At 39.3% G+C, this 22,643-nt stretch overlaps 1 protein-coding gene and 1 non-coding gene across 2 annotated transcripts in view; both read left to right on the top strand.

Moving 5' to 3' along the window:
• Positions 1 to 2,919, top strand: part of LOC131739333 (cytosolic phospholipase A2 gamma-like) — a 43,854-nt gene extending 40,935 nt beyond the window's left edge. The window contains exon 7 of the mRNA XM_059032696.1: positions 2,753 to 2,919. Within this exon, the coding sequence (XP_058888679.1) occupies positions 2,753 to 2,919 (167 nt within the window). The remainder of the gene's footprint in view (positions 1 to 2,752) is intronic.
• A 19,141-nt stretch (positions 2,920 to 22,060) lies between these two features.
• Positions 22,061 to 22,132, top strand: trnaq-cug (transfer RNA glutamine (anticodon CUG)). The gene has a single exon. It is a non-coding gene; the product is annotated as a tRNA-Gln (tRNA).
• Positions 22,133 to 22,643: the final 511 nt, after the last annotated feature.

The raw sequence follows: 22,643 nt of genomic DNA, 5'->3' as shown, positions 1-22,643 counted from the left end.
GCATAAGCTGGTGTGCCTGGATCCTCCCTTGGTTTTGTTAAATGAGATACAGAAATGCTTGGTGCAGTTTTTTTGGAGCGGGCATCATTGGCTGCGCCCGGCTGTTTTGTATCTCCCCCGTGAGGAGGGAGAGCAGGGGCTCATTGATATCCCTAGCAGGATGGCAGCGTTTAGGCTGCAGGCTGCCCAGAGGTTGTTGTACACCCCACAGCTGAGCTGGAGAGACCTGGCATTTTGTTTATTGCAGAAGGCAGGGAGACTGGGTTTTGACAGACATTTGTTTTTAATATCTCTTGATTGTTTTAGTGATGCAGGGTTGGAGGGTTTTTCTGAGAATCTGTTAAATGCTGGAGACTTTTAAAGATCACAAGGTCAGAAGAATCACAGAGCACACAGTGGGTTTTTGAAGAGCCCCTGTTCTTTAACCCCATTTTTAAATGTTTTTAGCTCTGTTTTTTTATCCACTTTGTTTTTTAAAGCCGGTTTTACTAAACTGGGGCATTTAATTGATTTTAACCTTTTTAGTTGGAAAGCCAGCAGGGTTTTAACCCCTGCACTGAATATTAGATCAGAGCGTTTCCTGGAGAAGGTGCTGAGTGATCTCCAGGCATCCCTCTGTCCGGCACTCTCCCAGTTTTTGAGCAGGTTTCTTGCGGAGCGCGTGGCTCCAGAGCAGGAACTCCTGTTCCCCGCAGTGCTGGTCTCCCCTTCAGTGACAGTGGAGGAGGAGGCTGGAAAGCTGCTGTCGCTTAGGAAGGTCACTGAGGTGGCTTTCCACACAATTGAGAAGAAGACACTATATGAAATCTGTGTGAAAACCAGACATTTTAATAAGTTGAAAGACCTGGTGGACACTAAGTGGAGGGCTCACCTTGGTGTCCCTGTTGATGAAGTTCCTGTCTGGAGGGTGCTGTATAAGCTTCCCTTGCCTAAGCGCTACGGAGACCTGCAGTGGAGAGTGCTGCTGCATGGCATTTTTGCCACAAATCGTTATCTGAGCCATGTGGAGCCGGGGGTCAGTGTCCAGTGCCCATTCAGTCCCACGGAGGAGTCCATTTTCCATCTGTTTGTGGATTGCCCTCGGCTCCAGCCCTTCTTTTTGTTTTTAGAGAACCTGCTGGCTTCCTTGGGGGTTATTTTTACTAAAAAGTTTTTTGTTTTTAGTGTAAAGTATAGTTTTGCACGGAGGGATAGGTGCTCATTGGTTAACTTTGTCCTTGGTCAGGCGAAATTAGCTATTTTAAAATCCCCAAAAAATAAGATTTTAGCCACTGGTTTTATAAATCCTATTAGTGTTTTTAGGATCATGATGGTCTCCAGGATCATGATGGAGTTTGCCTATTTTAAAATGGTGCACAACCTGGACAGTTTTGAGAGACGTTGGCGCATTGGGGAGGGGGTGTGTGCCGTGAGTGAGGAAGGGCAGCTTGTTCTGCTCATGCAAGAAACACTCTCTGAAAGACTGAGATCCCATTGAACTGGAATTTTTGAAACTGGAATGAGAAATGTTGGATCTGTTATGTTATTTTGTACCAGTGTATTTTGTTTATTTTGTTTGGCTTTATTTAGTTTTTATATTGTATTCTAATTTATAGAATAAAGGGATTTAAAAGTCAAAGTCTCTTGCTCTCTCAAATTCAAATTCAAATTCAAATTGGCTTTATTGGCATGACAATAAAAATAATTGTGTTGCCAAAGCACATACATGGCATAACCGACTCAAATATACAGACAAAGAATTTTTTTAATACTAACAGTATCTCTCCTCCCTCTATATTAATACAGTAAACAGAATCCCTCCCTTCCCCTCTATATCAAACAGTACCCCCTTCCCCTCTCTACATTAAACAGAATCCCCCTCCCTCCCTCTATTAAACAGAATCCCCCTCCCTCCCTCTATTAAACAGAATCCCCCGTCCCTCTCTCTCTCTCTCTCTCTCTCTCTCTCTCTCTCTCTCTCTCTCTCTCTTTTTCTCTCTCTCTCAGGTTTCCGGTGTTGGTTGACTGACAAACTGATTGACTAAAGGCCAGGATACACTAAGTGATTTCCATGTGATCTGATTAATGAAAGGGAAAATAAACAATACAAACTGATCAATCCATTTAAAAGACTTCTTCCTCACTCCAAAAAGAAAAACAATAATACAAAAAATAATAATTTAAGGCACCTGCAGTACCTTTTCTGGTCTGAGTCCAGGAGGCGCTGGTGAATCCCACCACTGCCACCACGTGTGGCAGGGTAGCCGTGTGGTGACGTCAGGCCAGAAGCAGGAAGAATTCAGAGACTGCAGGTATGGTGCAATGTCGCTTGCTCACAGAGCGAAACAAATCAAAACAAACCCTGAACACAAAACAAAATAGCCAATACAGGTCAGGCTGGGCAAACGCTATCACTGATCCTGTATGGTTTTAAATTTCCCTTCTCCTCTCGCTCTCCCATACTCTCCTCTGTATTCCCACACCGAACTGAGAGCACTGCAGGTTTATATACCGTGGCCGAGGGGTTTAACTAGCTAGTAATTATTCTATTACACCTCGGCCACAATCTGCACAAGTTTATGAATTACGTGTGACTGCCGACTGATCGAACGTGACTGCATGTGATCGATTGGGGGATTGCTCTGGCATAAGAATCTGACTTCATACCTTACACTGACACACTGAGTGACTGACTGACTGACACACTGACTGACTGTCTGACAGACTGTCACATTTGCCGACACACTGACTGACTCATTTTCTTGCTCCTCAGTGAAGAAGCTGGAGAAAGAGAAGATCTCTCTGATTGACGCGGGTCTGTTGATGAACTCAGCATACCCTGTGGTCCTGCATCCTAAGAGGAAGGTCGACCTCATCCTGTCCTTCGACTTCAGTGCCGGTGACCCCTTCCTGGCAAGTTATAACCGCCTATTAATCTAACAGCAGTCATTTATTGTGTTAATCTGTCAGTGTGTCAGTAGGCGAATTTACACTGCCATCTTAGCTGGATCAACTGTCACTCTGCCTGAGGGCTTCGCATGTGCAGTAAGCACCTTCTTGGTAAATGTAAACAAGTCAAGGATAGGCTTAATCTTATACACACACACACACACACACACACACACACACACACACACACACACACACACACATATCTATATCTATATATATATATATATATATATATATATATATATATATCAAAGGTCTCCTTCAGTGGCAATACACCACAAAAGAAATGGGGAGTGCATCTCCCGGTTAAAAAGCAAGTTCACAACTAGTATGGTTCAGTTAAAAAACAAGAATTTATTACATAAAAATACTAAATCGCTTACATTTAGAATACATTTCCTTAGATTCAGTTTCAAATTCAGATTCTGTGCTACAGTTCCTTCTCATATGTAAAAACCCTTTGGCATATTTCTAATCATATGTCGTGGATGTTGACTTTTTGCAAGTAGCAGTGAGATACGATCAGTTGGTTTCGTAAATACTGTAGTTTGTAGAGTATTCCTTTCATCTTTAAAAATTTCTAAATCTATAAAATGTATTTGTATAGATCTGATTCACATTTTAATTGCAAATTAGAACATAAGAACATAAGAAAGTTTACAAACGAGAGGAGGCCATTCAGCCCATCTTGCTCGTTTGGTTGTTAGTAGCTTATTGATCCCAGAATCTCATCAAGCAGCTTCTTGAAGGATCCTAGGGTGTCAGCTTCAACAACATTACTGGGGAGTTGGTTCCAGACCCTCACAATTCTCTGTGTAAAAAAGTGCCTCCTATTTTCTGTTCTGAATGCCCCTTTATCTAATCTCCATTTGTGACCCCTGGTCCTTGTTTCTTTTTTCAGGTCAAAAAAGTCCCCTGGGTCGACATTGTCTATACCTTTTAGGATTTTGAATGCTTGAATCAGATCACCGCATAGTCGTCTTTGTTCAAGACTGAATAGATTAAATTCATTTAGCCTGTCTGCATACGACATGCCTTTTAAACCCAGGATAATTCTGAGTTAATGTAGTTGACAAATTGATCCAGTTGTAATTTTGTTCCTTACCAAATTAATAGTATATCATCGATGTAACGTTGCCATAGGTCAATGAATGGTCGAAAAGTATTCAACTCACTGTACACATATTTTTCTTCCCAAACTCCCATATACAGGTTTGCATAACAAACGACACCCCCATTGCCGTGCCTTTCGTTTGTAAAAAATATTGGCCCTCAAAAACAAAATAATTTGAATTAAGGCATAATTCTAATAAATCCAAAATAAGTTCAGAGGGTGGATTAGCATCAATTGATCTAGAATTTAGATAGTGTGTAACGGCATCAATGCCACCTGTATGTGGGATATTGGTATACAAACTTGTCACATCAAGGGAAGCAAGAATGTTCAAAGGGTCAACTTTGAGATTATTGATACAATGTGACCTTGATGTGACAAGTTTGTATACCAATGGTTTTACTGGTTACAATAACAAATAGTAGATTAAACAGCAAAAATGAGCTGATTTACTTTTAATTTATTAATGCCAGCAGCTTTGCTCGCCTTAAAAAATTCCCAGCTCGCTGCGCTCGTCTTAAATAATTCCCACCTCGCTTCGCTCACCTTAAAAAAAAAAAAAATCCTACTCACTACTATTCTCTCCTAGCAGAACTTTTCATCTCTGATTCCATTAGAGCACACCATGCCGGTGCAGCGTGTTGCTCTTTCACTTTTCTATAAGGAAAATAATTTCATATATTTATTTCACGCCTTCACCCACTGTTTTAATTGCATTTGGATCATTCCAGTCACCACCTGATACGTGAGCGCAGCAAACTCAGCAATGCATTATCCACCGTTGGTTAAAAAAAGAAATGAAACAGACACATTTGTTATATAAGGTATATGTTAGGTTGAAGACAGATTCCTAATATTGTGAAGGTGGCTCTTTTGATAAAAAAATAAATGAATAACTAATAGTAATAGTTGCCTGCTTATTTTGAATATTAACTTTTAAATATTTAGCCATGCTGTTTTGAGAACAGGCCTATACAGTGTATATCTTAGTGGTAATATATTTGTTTGAATTTTACTCTCATTTGGCCCCGAGAAAAATATTCTTGATAACACCTCAGGGGCAGATCTAGACTTTCATGAAGGGGGGATACCTGATATGAAACATACTGTTAAAGTAAACAATACATTGACATTTTTAATGAAAGGGGGGGGACCCCCACCTCCAACCCGCTGGATCCGCCCTTGGACCTGCAGTGCCTGGATTGTTTTGTTGGATTTGCTATGAAAACAAAAGTTGTTTATCACACTAGGCTATGTTGTGGGAAAGTTTGCAAGAAAGCGGAACTTATTATCATTCCTTCTTCACTAAGCTGGGAGCTTCGCTGGATTGAAGTGAAGTACAATTTATGAATTATATTGAAACTGTGGAGATTCTGGGAAGACTTCAGGGATTTTCTGGATTGTACCAATTTTATGTCGAGCAGCAACATACAGTAAGTTCAAATATTTCTCACTATTTACTGTGTTCGATTTTATTCTGATATTGCTAGGTTATATTGTTGTAAAACAAGACAATTTTACCAGCAAATTTGTTAATTTTGCATTTATTTTAAGTCTGCATTATTAATGTGCCATATATTTATTGTGAATTTGTGATAGTGTAATCTAGCACTGCAGAAGCGCAAATATTTGTTGTCAGAAAAATGTACCCATTTCAGTCATTTTACACGTTTTACTGCAACGGTGCCAATAAGCACAGTTAGGACATTATCAGATGTTACCCATTTAAAGTACAATTACAGGCATTATGCTGCTTCTGTAATTAGAAGAAGACCCCAAACAGCTTTTCTTTCAGTTTACGGTGTGCACAATTCTACAAACTGACATGTGCTTTTAGGCATTAATATACTGTATACGTATTTTATTTAGCTCCACTCCATATACTGTATTAAACCAAAATCATGAAAATGCTGTTAATATATCAATGCAACTGCCTTATCGATATAAACAACTTAAACATGTTTAAACAGGAAAGCATGCATAAAAGCTGCAGTTATTTTATCACTGCATTGATCATTAATACATTTTAAAAAAACAAAACATCAAAGTCACAGCATGCATTATATTCGGGCCGGGACATTTCAATTTGATGAGAATAAGCAGTGTGTGACATTAACAGAAGTGACATTACATTTGACTACATCTGTCTTCTTTTCATACATTTACACAGTAAAACCACAGACGTGTAAAACATGTAATATATAAATGGCATGTGTGTAGTAAAAAAAAAAAAAATGCAAGTGCTCCATTCCTAAACAGCAGTGTTTATACATAATTTGGTATAGCTCTGGTGTTTAGTCATTTGGAACTCTAAATAATTGTTAAACGTTATGTGTTTAATCTGTGCCACTTTTGCTAAACTTTTAACAATTAGATTTTAAACACCAGCCCTGTTATAAATGCGTATGAATGTTTAAAAAGTGTTAAAAATCATAAACACATCCATGAGTTTATCAAATAAACACCACACAGTGTTTAATCCTAAACACATTTAAAATCATAAACCCAGCGACGTGTTTTAAAAGTGCGACAAATAAGGGTTTTACAGTTTGTTTTTTACAGTGTAGCTTTTATACTTTTTATTCTATTATTTCACAAATACAACATTTTACCCAAATGCATGAAGGTCAGACACCTGGTTTTGCTCATTACACATCTTAACCACTTCTTAGCTCTTATCTTAGCCACTGTACTTTCTGTGCTTCAGCAATTTTTCTGTTTTCTTGGATATTAAAGTAGTTTTTTCTTTATAAATATCAGTTTCCCCAACAACAAAAAATATCTGCAAAACCATTACTTTTGTTTAAATCGACACATTACGTTATATCCAGACTTGAGGCCAGCAGTGTGGAGTAGTGGTTAGGGCTCTGGATTCTTGACCAGAGGGTCATGGGTTTAATCCCAGGTGGGGGACACTGCTGTTGTAACCTTGAGCACGATATTTTACCTAGATTCAGTATAAACAACTGGATAAATGGGTAATTGTATGTAAACATAACATGATATAATTGTGACAGTTGTAAGTTGCCCTGGATAAGGGCGTCTGCTAAAAAATAAATAATAATAATTTAAATGTAATCTGCTGAACTATTTGCATTTAACTTACACTTATTGTATTTGTATTATTTATATATTTTGAAATACAAGAATTTGCATTTGAATTTAAAATCATGGGAAAGCTTCAAAAATATTTCAATTTCAAATGCATTTAAATAATTTTCAATAATAATGCTCATAATAAAGTAGAGAGACTTTTCAGTATTGCTGGTAAAGTTGATCAACCTGAAAGATGCAAACTAAAAGGACACTTTTGAGAACTTCATGTTTATTAAACATAACAATCAAAACAAGTAAAAAGAATAATTGTGCAATGCACACATATATAAATATATACATAGATCTCATCATTTATGTCAGTGTGTCACAAACCTGGTCCTGCGGACCCACTGCGTCTGCTGTTTGTGTTCCTGAGTTCTCAATTATTAAATTGATCCCCCAATTGAACTTACAATTAGTGACTTAATGCAATGTTAGACATAACCTGAAATATCCAACTCTTTTGGCTGCTTTCACAAACCCTGATCAGCACAAATCTACCTTACCTGAGTTAACATTAGGTAGTCCTAGATTAGTGCTAATTGAGGCCTGTGCAGCCAGCCATTTCTACAAATAATTCAAATGCTCTGATTAGACAAATTATTTGTTCAGTTGAGGGTTCAATTCAATAATTCAGAGGTCAGTTGGAACAAAAACCAGCAGACACTGGGTCCTCAGGACCAAGACTGGGAAACACTGTTTTATGTAACTTGCTTCCTATATTGGTACATACCTGTTAATTATTATGAACTACACGATTACTGTGTTTATGTTGCTATTATATAAACTGTTCTCCTTGTATGTCACATTGGATACAGGCCTCTGCCAAATTCATCATAATAAATCAGTCAATTAACATATATTGCATGGGAAAGTATTTGAAATGCATTCAGTGTTTGTCACACATTTAAATGTGTATTTAGTTTGGTAGTAAATGTATCCCATTTGCATTTGCATTGAGCAAATCCAGAATTTCAAATACATGCAGTCATTTGAATTTAAATCTAAATGCATATGAGCCCATGTTTGTTTATATCATATTATGCGTATGGATACTTCTACAGTAATATTAATTATTACAATTTCTTTCATACAGGGGGCTTATAGCCAGCCTGAAACACTGGAACCATCATGCCTTTCACCAAGAAACAACAAAGAAAACAAGAAGATAAATACTACATGAACAGGATAGGACAGGATAAGGATCAACAAATAGGCAGCCCACTCACAACTACAATAACACATCAGGAACCAGAGACACAGGCACAACCACAATTTCAGCAGTCTCCAGACCGATCACAGCACGTTGAGAGTTACTATCGTGCAACTGTCAAAGTAACATCTCCTGACCAAACACAGCACATTGAGGAATACCATCGCACAACTGTCTGTAACACAAACCAGCAGAATCAGCATTGCAATGAGCCACAGGCCAGACCCCAACAGCAGCAGGAACAACATCATTGGGACCAACACCTACACAAACAGGAGAATTACATTTTTTTTATTAAGGAAACACTGAGCAAACTGCCCCCGCCAAACCAAACCTTGACAGATGACTTGGAACTCCACATCCTGCTACGCAGTGCACCAACAAAGTCCAAAACTGTTTGGGAAGACATTGTGGATGTCAATAAAGTTTAGAATGCTTCACGTAAGTTGAAGGAAATCAGTCCTTTTTATAAAGACATCTTACCACAAAATTGTCAACTTGCTTACTAATCACAACTTGAATGCGTGTCAATGTCATTCTGACAATGAAGAAGATGACGATGAAATCACTGTGGAGGAAACAACCAAAGAACAACCTCACCCCAAAGAACCTTTGCTATGTAAGGTTCAACCAGAGGAAGAGGCTGTCATTTACCACAATTACAAAATACATCCCATACACAGTGAAAGAAAGAAAGGTACAGCTACTGATCTTTACCAAATGCTTCACATACAAGATGACAATCTGGAAGACTGGGAGAAAAAACTAGACCTACTGTGTTTCCCAGACTTGTACACTCACGGAATTCATGGAATGCATGCTGAACGGACGCCCCAATTAAATCCAACAGAGTTTGTCAATGCTCGGCTTCAGTCATGCCACGCGCAATTTAGGCTGAATAAGCAATATATCTTTCACCTGTGGCATCAGGCCAATTTTTGCCAGATTAACGGAGGACCTGGGACAGTACATAAAGGAGATGAATGGACCAGGGTTTGCAAACATGCCCATCAGTGAACTTGTCACACGAGATCCTATCCGTGCATCTCGGTTCATGCACAACAAGTTTATTGCAATCTTGAATTTTATCATATCCCCAAATGGCCCTCTGGGGAAAGTTACACATTACTTTTGGTGCAGAGAATACCAAGGTCATGGAATGCAGCACTTCCACATGCTTCTTTGGGTGGAAGGTGCACCACTTATTGGAGTTTCCCCCAACTCACAAATTACACAGTACATTATTCAACATGTTGCCTGTACCATTCCAAATGACCTGATAGCACCTCTACTGAGAGACCGTGTCTTGAAATGACAGCAACATAAATGCAACAAGTACTGTCAAAGATCCAAAAAAATAAAAAACAAGGTGGTGGTGGTTTGTCGCTTTGGATTTCCCAGAAAAGAACAAACCATGGTGGTAATCTGAGATGTGGCTGAGGCTATTGCTGGCCGGAAAGCACTCAAACCTCACGGCAGACTCTATGACCTCCCACGGAGTAGTACAGAAGTCAGAACCAATGACTACAATCCAGCCATTTTGCTAGCTTGGGAAGCCAATAAGGATATTCAGTTAATTGGTGAACAATCTACAGCCCTCAACCGCTACATTACAAAATACCTCTCAAAACCTAAGAAGAGTTTTGCCCTTGGCATCATGAATGACATCAACTCAAGCAAGTCTCTGGCCAGCAGACTGTGAAATGTTTCACTCTGCAGCTTGTCCAACAGAGAATGTGGTGCACTTGAAGCAGCAGACAATATCCTAGGCTTACCTCTCTATGGCACAGATCCGCAGACAACCATCAAGTGGATTGATGTATCAAAGGTTTCTAGCTGGCTGAAATCCAAGGAACACATTGACATGTTAGCAAAAGAAAATCCTGACTCAACCGACATCTGCTTTCCTTCCTGGATTGACTCATAGTACCCAAAACATCTGGAGGCTCTGCAAGACATAATATGATTTCATTGCATAGCATGATGTGGTAACAGAGAAGCCCAAAACTGAAAACATCCCTTGTTACATGTCTCCCTTTGGATGCATCAAAAAGGAGTCCATGATTTCCAATGTCACCTTATTGTACATACATCTTCGTCTGTGTGAGATTTTCCAGACTGCTAACACAGATGATGGCTGGTTTGGAAAAATCAACATCTTACTTCTGGGGGATTTGCTACAGCTTCCACTTGTTGCTCAAGAGGAATTGCACAAACTGACTGGCTCCATGGGATCTGTGGATCTATGGAATTTGTTTGCGTATGATGAACTCACACTTAATATGCGCCAGAAACAGGACAGAACTTTTGGTAACCTCCTTAACCGTGCCCAGCTCGTAGCCACCAACCAAGCTGATCGCAGATTGTTGACAAATGTAGGCAATGCAAAACTTCTCCAATCATGAAACGTGAACTTATTCAGTCAGCAGGAAGAATGATTGCACTCCAACTTATGCTTTGGGAAACCAAACCAGATGGGACCGTTACAAAGAGCAAAATTACTGTGGACAACAGGAATTACCAATTATCTTCCATTATCATACACCAAGGACAGGGTGTTACTTCAGGACACTATGCGTCTGTTCTTGCCATGGGTGCTACTGGAAAACGAGTGCATGCAAATGATGCACTCATTGAAGTCAAACCATGGCCAAGAAATGCAAAGGACATGTATATGGCCTTTTATGAAGAGATCTAATGCTTTACAAATGCCTTACATTGGCCTAAGTTCATAACACCACTATATAAAGGAGAATAATGTTTTTTTTCCAGCATTAAAATGTGTTTGTATGCTACCCTTTAGCACTGACATGCATATGTACCTTTTTAGCCATTCATAACATTGTAGTTTTCTACCTACGTAAATATCAATATATCAATACCTACCACTGATGGATGCAACTGAAAGAATACAATGTTTACACTTTCAGTACTGTCCAAAAGTCCCTTCTACCATTATTTTACTTTCAAATCTTTTCTCATTTCTCTTATATCTGTCTGTCTGTCTATCATACACATTATTCAATATCTTTCCCTCACTTTATTCATTATTTGGTGAAGTAAAAAAAGAAGTGATCTCTATAACAAAAACATTGTCAATGTAAAAAAAACAAGTTATAGAAAAACACAACAGCCGTTTAAAGTGGTGATATCAAACACAAAAGCCCAAGTTAGGAGAAGCAATTGGGGCAACCTTGTCAAGCATCAAGCAAATAGACACAATTGAAAAGGTGCTGGGGCCCAACATTCACACAATTGTTGCTTCTAACTTGGCTTCTTTTTTTGATTGCTCCAATTTACAGTGAAATGCTCTTTGTACAACTTCAAGTGGATTGTGACCATTCCCTTATCAGCTCAAAAGTCACATCAACAAACATTGACAATGCACAACCAAAAAAAGGCTCCAACACTCCAGCCCTGGATCTGCAATGCCTGCCCCATCTACTGTCACTTCCCATACACTTACCTTGCATTCTCATTATCTCTTGCACTCGTTGCCATTATTGGTCTTGTTCATCATCTTCATTGTTGGAAATATACTGCTTCATGCTCTTTGAGGTATTCTTGTATGTATGGTCTAAATGTCTGTCCATGTGTGCCCTGATCTACCTGTGCCTTACCTGCATGTTGTCCGGGTGTCTTCTCAAAGCATACTTGTCTGCCCCTGTGATGACGCCTCTCCCATTCCCTGTCTGTCTTTCTCTCTCTAGTAGTGCTTGTAAGGATAACCAAGAACACTTCAGTCTGTGTTGAGCACTTTCCTTGTCGCATGTGTCTCAGCATCTTTATTCTGGTTACAACCCAGCTGATAAGGGAATGTTTACAATCCACTTGAAACTGAACAAAGAGCATTTCAAAGTAAAGTGGAGCGATCAAAAAAAAGAAGCCAAGTTAGAAGCAACAATTGTGTGAATGTTGGGCCCCAGCACCTTTCCAATTGTGCCTATTTGCTTGATGCTTGACAAGGTTGCCCCAATTGCTACTCCTAACTTGGGCTTTTGTGTTTGATATCACCACTTTAAACGGCTGTTGCGTTTTTCTAACTTGTTTTTTTTTTTTACATTGACATTGTTTTTGTTATAGATGACTGTATTCAGCATGTAAGTGTACATTCTTCCCTTTTTCATTTCTTTACTGTTTTCTTTTAAACGGGAAATTAGTGTTGGTGTAATTTATATGTGGAAACAGGTTTGTTTTGCGTATATATACAGTAATGTACATATAGATTTTTGTGCCATGAAAGAAAGCCCCTATTGATAAACTGTAGCAGAGAAATGTATTAAATTGTTTTGGTTATTCCATTGCATTTACAAAATACTTTATAAGGGTTGCATTATTATTATTATTGTTGTTGTTGTTGTTATTATTTATTTTTAAAATAATTTATTTGCAGTTTAAAGGACCGTTAAAAAGATGCATGTATCCTACTGTTAAACATTATGAATGAATAAATAAACTTGCAGTAGCGCTTACAATATTAATAATAGTGCTTACAAAAAAAGTGTTTTCTAAAGGAAAATGCAATGGAATAACAAAAACAATTTAATGCATTTCTCTGCTAGAGTTTCTCAATAGGGGATTGTGGCAAAGTGGTAAGTGGTACTTGCAGTGCAGTAATCCAACAAGAAACGACAGACAAACAAAGTACGGGTGAAAAAGGTTTCTGTTTATTTTAATCCAGGGGTATGTTTACCAAACAGAGACAAACAATGATGGCATGGTCACCTCTCCCAGTGAGTGCTGTAGTGCTGGTCGTGAATTTACAATGTTATTTTAGTGGACAGTCAGTGCATTGTTGTCTGGGTTTTGTGCTGGCCGTGGGCAACAGCTCTGGATTGTGTTTCGCCGTCTAGTCTAACAAACAAGACAATATAGACAGACTGACAAAACAACAAACAGAACACTCACGTTCTTTTTAAACACAAAAATACCGGTCCTTTCAGTTCAGTTTCAAAACCACAACAAAAGAAAAGATTACGATTGTCCGCCCCCCTTATATGCTGTCACGCATGACCCCTTGGTAAACGAATGCAGCTCCCTTTACAGTCTGCGGCTACTACATTGTTTCCCTTCCGGGTCAATACATTCTTGCAACAGAGTCTCGCCTTCTTCCAGACTGACCAACTTCCCGACCTGGGGAAAGAACTGTCAGGCCAGCCCGTCCAAAGAACTCTGTCCTTGCTGCTTAGCGCCCTCACATGTCGGGAGGGAGATTTACAACCAAGATTCATTATATTTCTGTCACAGGGATTTATTTCACGGCACAAGATTCGATAAGTTTATTACTTCTTTATATACAGTATGTATCAGATTAAGCCTATACCTTACTTAAAGTCAGTCTTATGTGCTAACTGCGCATGCAAAGCCCTCAGGGAGAGTCACAGTTGACCCTGCTCAGGTGGTAGTGTAAATGCAGCACTGTGAATATTGATCAAATGTTCCAGAACATTTGAACTTGATCAGAAGTGGCAGTGATAAATAACATAACATCTTCCTATAAAAAAATGTAATGATTATTTTGCAGCAAGTTTGGTGACCTTGACCCTGACCAAATGACCCAGTTTGGATGTTCAAAAACTATGTGGGAATAGATTCCCCAGACTCTGGGCAACATGGCTTGAAAAAATTCAAGTTGGGCTCCAGAGTTATTAGCCACAATGTACAGGATTAGATATGAAAGAAAACAGTAAATAATACTGCAGGATTGATACTTTCCTCTTTAGACAAAGATTGTTTTTGGATTATTGAGAGAGAGTGGCTTATCTTGATAATCAAAACAAAGTACTACTAGTTCCCCCTGGCAGTCAGGCAGTCCTTAATGTCAAACACTGTGTTGTTGTATAGTGTTTTTATTTTATTTTGTTTCTGCAGACAGTGGATCGGGCACAGGATTACTGTAAGGAAGAAAAGCTGAAATTCCCCAAGGTCGAGGTGTCAGAGGAGGAAAGAGCTAATCCATCTGACTATTACGTGTTTGAGGGCCAGGATGACACCCCTACTGTCATTCACATTCCTCTCTTCAACAAGGTCAACTGTGAAGGTCAGTCTCTCTCTACAGTGTTATTATTATTATTATTATTATTATTATTATTATTATTATTATTATTATTTAGTCATTTGGATGACGCCTTTATCCAAGGACGTAATATTTAAAACATTACAACACTATATAAACGGGTGGGTCTTGAGGAGGCGCCGGAAGGTGGTGAGACACGCTGCAGTCCTGATACTCACGGGCAGCTCGTTGGCGCTGCGGAAAATGAGACGGCAGCAGGAGCTTGAGGAGCTGGCACACCCACAATTCATGCAATTCATGGAAGTCAGCACCCAAACACAACCACCAGAAATCAAAACATCCAACAAATTTGAGCCACTTCAAAATTCAGATGATCAAAATCAACATCAAGAGAATGAAAGGAACAACATCCAGGACCCTATAAACAGTGCTGGCCAGGCAACAAAAAGAAAGGAGGTCAACTTCCCCCATATAAAATGGGAGAACCCGGTGGGGAGCACGATGCACGAAATTGGAAATGACAAATTACTGCTTCCTAACGCAATTTGCCAAGGCACCGACTAGAGGGGAGGCATGCCTTGATTTAGTCTTTTCAAATAACGAAGACAGAATAACTAAAACAGAGGTCAGAGAGCCATTGGCAAACTCAGATCACAACATGGTCTCATTTGAAGTGTTTTTTAAAACCCCAAAAGTAATGACTAAAGCTAAGGTTTACAATTTTAGAAAAGCAAACTATGAAGATATGAAACAGAGACTAACAGAAGTAGATTGGAGTAAAATAGAGAAAACATCCACAGAAAAAGGATGGCTGTTTTTTAAAAATGTAGTACTAGATGCGCAAAACAATTACTTCCCAAAATGGCCAAAATGGTTTAATAAATGGTTTAAAAAAAATATTCAGCGAAAAAAGGCACTTTACTGAGCGTTTAAAAGGGACCAAAAACAAAGTACACAGAAAGAGTACTGTAAACACAAGTCTAAAAGGAAGTTAGAAAGGCCAAGAGAGAGATAGAAATCAATATTGCTAAGGGGGCTAAAACCAATTCCAAAATGTTTTCCCAATATTATAACAGCAAGAGAACATTCAAAGAGGAGGTTAAATGTCTGAGAGACACAAATGGCAAAATCATAGATGAAGAAAAAAAAAATAGCAAATATATTAAATGATTACTTTTTACAGGTTTTTACAAAGGAGGACACGGACAACATGCCCCACATGTCGACCTGTTCCTATCCAATTTTAAATAACTTTAGCATAACAGAGGCAGAAGTGTTAAAGGGACTAGGAGCTCTTAAAATAAACAAATCCCCTGGGCCAGATGAGATCCTCCCAATAGTACTAAAGAAGAATAGAAATTAAAGAAGTTATTTACAAACCGCTAACCAAGATCATGCAACAGTCTCTTGACACAGGGGTTGTACCGACAGACTGGAAAATAGCAAAAGTAATACCGATCCACAAAAAGGGAGACAAAACCGAAAAAGGTAACTACAGACCAATAAGCCTGACTTCTATTATATGTAAACTTATGGAAACTATAATAAGATCTAAAATGGAAAATTACCTATATGGTAACAATATCCTAGGAGACAGTCAGCTTGGTTTTAGGAAAGGGAGATCGTGTCTAACTAACCTGCTTGACTTTTTTGAGGTTGCAACATTGAAAATGGATAATTGCAAAGCATAAAACATGGTTTATTTAGATTTCCAGAAAGCTTTTGACAAAGTCCTGCATAAAAGATTAATTCTCAAACTGAACGCAGTAGGCATTCAAGGAAATGCATGCACATGGATTGGGGAGTGGTTAACATGTAGAAAACAGAAAGTACTGATTAGAGGAGAAACCTCAAAATGGAGCGAGGTAACCAGTGGTGTACCACAGGGATCAGTATTAGGTCCTCTGCTATTCCTAATCTACATTAATGATTTAGATTCTGGTATAGTAAGAAAACTTGTTGAATTTGCAGACGACACAAAAATAGGAGGAGTGGCAAACACTGTTGCAGCAGCAAAGGTCATTCAAAATGATCTAGACAGCATTCAGAACTGGGCAGACACATGGCAAATGAAATTTAATAGAGAAAAGTGTAAAGTATTGCATGCAGGCAATAAAAATGTGCATTATAAATATCATATGGGATATACTGAAATTGAAGAAGGGAACTATGAAAAAGACCTAGGAGTTTATTTTGACTCAGAAATGTCTTCATCTAGACAATGTGGGGAAGCTATAAAAAAGGCCAACAAGATGCTCAGATATATTGTGAGAAGTGTTGAATTTAAATCAAGGGAAGTAATGTTAAAACTTTACAATGCATTAGTAAGACCTCACCTAGAGTATTGAGTTCAGTTCTGGTCACCTCGTTACAAAAAGGATATTGCTGCTCTAGAAAGAGTGCAAAGAAGAGCAACCAGAATTATCCCAGGCTTAAAAGGCATGTCGTATGCAGACAGGCTAAAATAATTGAATCTATTCAGTCTTGAACAAAGAAGACTACGCAGCGATCTGATTCAAACATTCAAAATCCTAAAAGGTATAGACAATGTCGACCCAGGGGACTTTGACCTGAAAAAAGAAACAAGAACCAGGGGTCACAAATGGAGATTAGATAAAGGGGCATTCAGAACAGAAAATAGGAGGCACTTTTTTACACAGAGAATTGTGAGGGTCTGGAACCAACTCCCCAGTAATGTTGTTGAAGCTGACACCCTGGGATCCTTCAAGAAGCTGCTTGATGAGATTCTGGGATCAATAAGCTACTAACAACCAAACGAGCAAGATGGGCTGAATGGCCTCCTCTCGTTTGTAAACTTTCTTATGTTCTTATGTTCTTACTTATTGCTGTTTCTATCGGGAAAAAATACAGAAACGTTTAATTTTGTTCGTAGCCATTTTATATCACTTTAGATTCACTGTTCAAGTCCAACTTAAGTCCATCTTCAAGTCCGGCTAGGTTAAGTCTTTGATAATGCAACCTTTTCTCAAGCCAGACTTACACTAGCACAACTTGACACAAAAGTCTGACTTGTAAGTCCAGCTTGAGACATGTTGAGAGTAGGAAAGAGAGGTATCGAGGGAGACACTAAGGTTTTTTGGCCGAGGAGGATGTTATGTATTGTAGTGTCCAGTTAGTGTGTCTGTATTAACCTCCCCCCTCTCTTTCAGTGCAGTGTGTATGTGTTGTATTGTCCAATCAGTCAGTCAGTGTGTGTCTCTCTCCCTTAATTATTTTTTATTTTGTTGTCAGGTGACATAAAGAAGTGGCAAGACCGGTACAGCACATTCAAGCACTCGTACAGCAAGAAAGATATAGAGGACCTGCTGAAGGTGGCAAAGAGCAATGTGCAGAAGAGCCAAGAGAAAATCTTCAAACAGATCAAGAAAGCGATCACACGCAAGCAACAGCAACATGGAAAACCACAGTAATGACATCAGCTTTGTGATCTGCACTTTTATACAGTTCGTGAGAGTTTAAACTCTGCAAGAATTTCACAACATCTATTTTATAGCCAATATATGTATACTTCTGTTCAGTTATACTTAAAGTAGAAAGATATAATACTAGTTTAGAAATAGCTTAATTCACGTCTCTCTCTTAATATCTTTACTTGGGACTTTTGTGCTTAGTGATGGGGAAATTCTGGGAAAGGCTTTTTCAAAGGTCCCTGGTACTTATTAGTGCAACCTGTTCCTAAATTGAGAACAACGTGTGTTTTAATTATAATCAAAATAGAATGATTTGGGTTAATTTAGTTAATTTGTGCAAATGGTGTATGGATAACTGCAAGGTTGAGGAAGGTAAACAGCAGAAGCAAATGAGCAGCATCTTTATGGGAACTGTGGGGGAATAATTACATTCTATGCTTTTTATTAATGCCTGTATTAGGTCTCTAGGATTTATAGAACTTGAGATATAATGTTTTAAGTTGTTTGTGCTTTATGAAGTATTTAGTTTCATATTAGAGATAAAATTGTTGTTGTGCATATTTTTCTCTTTTCTCTTAGCAGGTGCAGGTGACAAACCATATAAGGAACGGAAAGTTTCTAACTGCTAGCTAGACAGAGGAAGTTCTTTTTCTTTTTGTAACCGCAAGCTGCATCCGTGACATTTCTTAAGAAATGTCACCGATTTTAGTTAGAATATGTAAGACAGGCAGGTGCTTGCAAGTAGGACAAAGTTGTTATTGTTGTATATATGATTGGTCTCCTCTTAATCTTCCAAGCTGTTGCTATCTGACGTATATTGAGTTAAGCTTCTGTGATTGGCTCGCAATAACTGTAGGTTGCAAGGTATATATTATGTTTACTGGCTCTGCGTAGTCAGAACTCTACTCGATGTTTTTCTAACACCACGTGTGTTGAGAGTGTTCACTAGTTTGCAAACTATTAAACTTGTTTGATCAATCTGTTTGGTCTACCGAGTCTTTTCTAGGAGAAGTAAATAAACTTCCATCACAGAACTTAAGTCAATGTGATGTGATTTCTGTATGCTGTAATGCTTGTAAGAAATGTATTTAAAATGAGAAAATCCAGAATTGAATTGTACAGTTCATTGGCTGTATTTAGAGTATACGGGTTACTCCTATTCCTTACACTCTGCTTTCTCAAAAGTGCTCTTTTTATATACTGAGAGGCAATAAAAATGCAATTCCATGTGTGAAATCATTTTGACTCCATAAAGGTTCATATAGCAAATTCGTTGCTCAGTCCAGTTTATTAATGCAATAAGCAGAGGAAACAACCACAGTCCACACATGCCTGAAGTCAACAACACAGTCTGTGGCTGAGGATTTTGTTGTTGAACATGACGACCTAACTCATCGCCAATCCAACACTTGAACATTGTGTGCACAAAGGTTTGCCTGGTTAACCCTGGCTGTGTGGAGGCGAGCATTGTCATGAGAAGGCCTGATAAGGCCTATGGCACAATAGTCTGCCAGACGTCTTCAGACTGTTCTGTCACTAATTGGCCTGTTTCGAGTCCCGATGACAGCATTTGCTGTAGCTCAGGCCGATTGAAACTGGTTGTGAAGGTGTTGAAGACGAATGTTCCAGTCCTGTCTTGCTGTGGTGACACCTGGGGTACCAGGACGAGGACGATCACTAATACTACCAGCCATCCTAACACGGTCCAACAGACGAGAAATGGATGTTGGGTGGATATTAAAATGATGTGCAATCAACTGCTGCGACATTCCAGCATTCACCACCCCAAGTGCATGGTTCCTCTCCACAATCGTCAGTCGTGGCATCTTCCAGATTAATTTCTCTTGAAAAACCTTGTGACCAATCAACTTCATTCTTTCATGGATATTAATTCCCATAGGTCTCTACTACTCTATGAAATTCCATGATTTCCATTACATAAGAGTAGATGTTAAAACTTCATGCTGATTTGAACTCGGCTCTCGCCAAGATAAGACTAAGACGTAGTTTTACAGTAAACTAATGTGATCCATATGTGTCTCCATCCATTTGCATTTCCTTCCATATGATGATGTAGATATCCTTCTGCCTGGTTTTGATTTGCTGGCTCCAGAGATCAGCTTATTTTGCCTCCCTAGCGCATCAGCACACACAACGGCCGGAAGATGGTCAGGAACTGGGCAGTCCTGACATCTGTAGGAAGGTCATTCCACCACTTCGGGGCGAGGTTGGAGAAGGAGCAGGCTCTGGAGGCAGGGGAGCATAGAGGAGGTAGAGCCAGTCATCTAGTGCAGGAGGAGCAAAGAGGTCGAGTGGGGGTGTAGGGAGAGATGAGGGTCTGGAGGTAGCTGGGTGCAGTCTGGTCAAGGCATCTGTAGGCGAGTACAAGAGTCTTGAACTGGATGTGAGCGGTGATCGGGAGCCAGTGGAGTGAGCGGAGCAGTGGAGTTGCATGGGAGAAGCGAGGCAGAGAGAACACCAGGCGAGCAGCGGAGTTCTGGATGAGCTGGAGCGGACGGGTTGTGGACGCAGGGAGGCCAGCAAGGAGGGAGTTGCAGTAGTCTAGGTGGGAGAGTACCAGGGCCTGGACAAGGAACTGGGTGGCGTAGTTGGTGAGCTCAAGCTGGAGTTGCTATCCTTCACAGAGTCATGCTGTTGCTCATCACATTCCTTATCATTGCACTTCTCTCAGGTAAGTCCTGAAGAGTCATATATACCACTTTAGAAAGCAGGAAATGTTGTATTTACTTATTTAAGATTATTTGAAGAATACAATTAAACCAGCCTGTTATATTTAGTTTGCCAGAGCACCAGATATATTTTTGCATATCCCCTATTGGCATGTAAAGCCAGGCTTTCCATTATTATTATTTTATTATTATTATTTACTATCCAGGGCGACTTACAATTGTTACAAGATATCACATTATTTTTACATACAATTACCCATTTATAAAGTTGGGTTTTTACTGGAGCAATCTAGGTAAAGTACCTTGCTGAAGGGTACAGCAGCAGTGTCCCCCATCTGGGATTGAACCCACAACCCTCCGGTCAAGAGTCCAGAGCCCTAACCACTACTCCACACTGCTTCCCTTATAATGTGATTGATCACATTCCATATTGTACTGCAGAATCAAATATCAAACACATGAGCTGATTGAAGACCCAGACATTTCATTGGAGAAAATCCATCGATTTGAATGCTTGTTTTGAAATTAAAATACCTTGTCTTTTACATCGACATGCCGAAGCTTTGCAAACTCAATTACTCCGTCATGTGAAGATGATGAACAAGTGAGAGAGGGAGAGAGTGTTCGCCTCTCATTCAATTACACCGGTGTAGTGAACAACTTCCAATGGCATCGACAGAATCCAGGAAAAGGTTTGGAATACATCCTCCTGATTTATGACTCTGGAATGACAACCAAAGTGGACTCTTCAGACCTTTGGTTCTGTGCTGAAGCTGATAAAGAGAATAAACGTGTGGAGCTGAAGCTCTCCTCCACTAAAATGACAGACACTGCACTGTACTACTGCACCCTGAGTCCCACAGTGACAGGAATCTCATATCAACACAGTGCACAAACTGACAGCACCTGGGAATGGCACAGAGTCACTCAGCTGAGATCAGGTCTAAACAGAGGGTTCACTGATGGCTCAATGTGTTGGAACCCATTGCTATCCAATCAACATGGTCAGAGATATACTGCATCCATCCTGCAATGTGTTTGATTGTTTCAAGGAATTGATTGTTTTTTTTATTTGCATGCACATTAATATTAAAATCATAAAGTCCTTCATGTGTTCTTCACAAAGTCCTTTGCAGTATGTGTCTAGAAAACGCCAAGAGTTTTTTAGCAATTTCTTCCGCTTTAACTAAACATAATGAACAATGGATTCACTGACCAATCTGTGTATCATTCATGTGATCGACTAGGAGGTGATCTGTCGGATCAGGTGATTTTTTTAACCCTTCCAAGCTGGGTACAAATGAGCTTACAGCTACAATTAATCAATGCTACATCACTGCAGTCCAGGAGGTTTATACCTATATCTAAATCATGAATATCTAAAGGTCTGTAATATTAATGATTAAAACGTCGCATTTTGGATTCAAACTGGAGAAATGGATGTTGTTGAATGACTGTGTGCAATCAGAACGGGGAGAAAGCCTTGCGGTCCAGGGGTTGTCAGCAGTAGGGGATTTTACCTAGGAGCTGAGGATGTTACAGCCATTCCTCTCCAGGGTGCTCCGCAGTGGTTCCATAGTGTAATGGTTAGCACTCTGGACTCTGAATCCAGCGATCCGAGTTTAAATCTTGGTGGGACCTGTATTTAACCATATGTTTTGATCATGTGAACTACCAAATGTCATATGTCTAGACCACAAGGGTACAATCGGTCATTGAGAGGAACGGTAGTTCCTCGTACAAGTTAGAAAAACTTGTTTGAAACTACCGAGAGTCTCTATACAGCTCAAAGAGTTTTGCTGTTTTCACCATGTTGCAACGGAAAAACTAATCACTTAGAATTACCATCGGTACCAGTATCAAAAGTCTGAAACTTTCTTACATCAAATGTGAAAAAAACGTACATACCTCTTATACACAATGAGATATAAGTCGTCAAGCTAAGGTAAAATTGTTGTTGTTGTTCTTCTTCTTCTTCCTCTTCCGTCTACTTTTTAAGGGTGTGTAGCGACTATTCAAACAGAAAAGCTAAATAACTGGACATCTACCAATCATGTGATTCCACATGTTGGTCAACGTCAAAACAAACCAGGGTGTGCAAGCAGTTTCATATCCACACCATTTATATTAAACAAATTATTTATGTTTTAAA

The sequence above is a fragment of the Acipenser ruthenus genome, chromosome 11, assembly GCF_902713425.1.
Source record: "Acipenser ruthenus chromosome 11, fAciRut3.2 maternal haplotype, whole genome shotgun sequence".
In the NCBI taxonomy this organism is placed as follows: domain Eukaryota; kingdom Metazoa; phylum Chordata; class Actinopteri; order Acipenseriformes; family Acipenseridae; genus Acipenser; species Acipenser ruthenus.
Note: the sequence above shows the minus strand (reverse complement) of the source record. Positions and strands in the feature narration are given on the sequence as shown.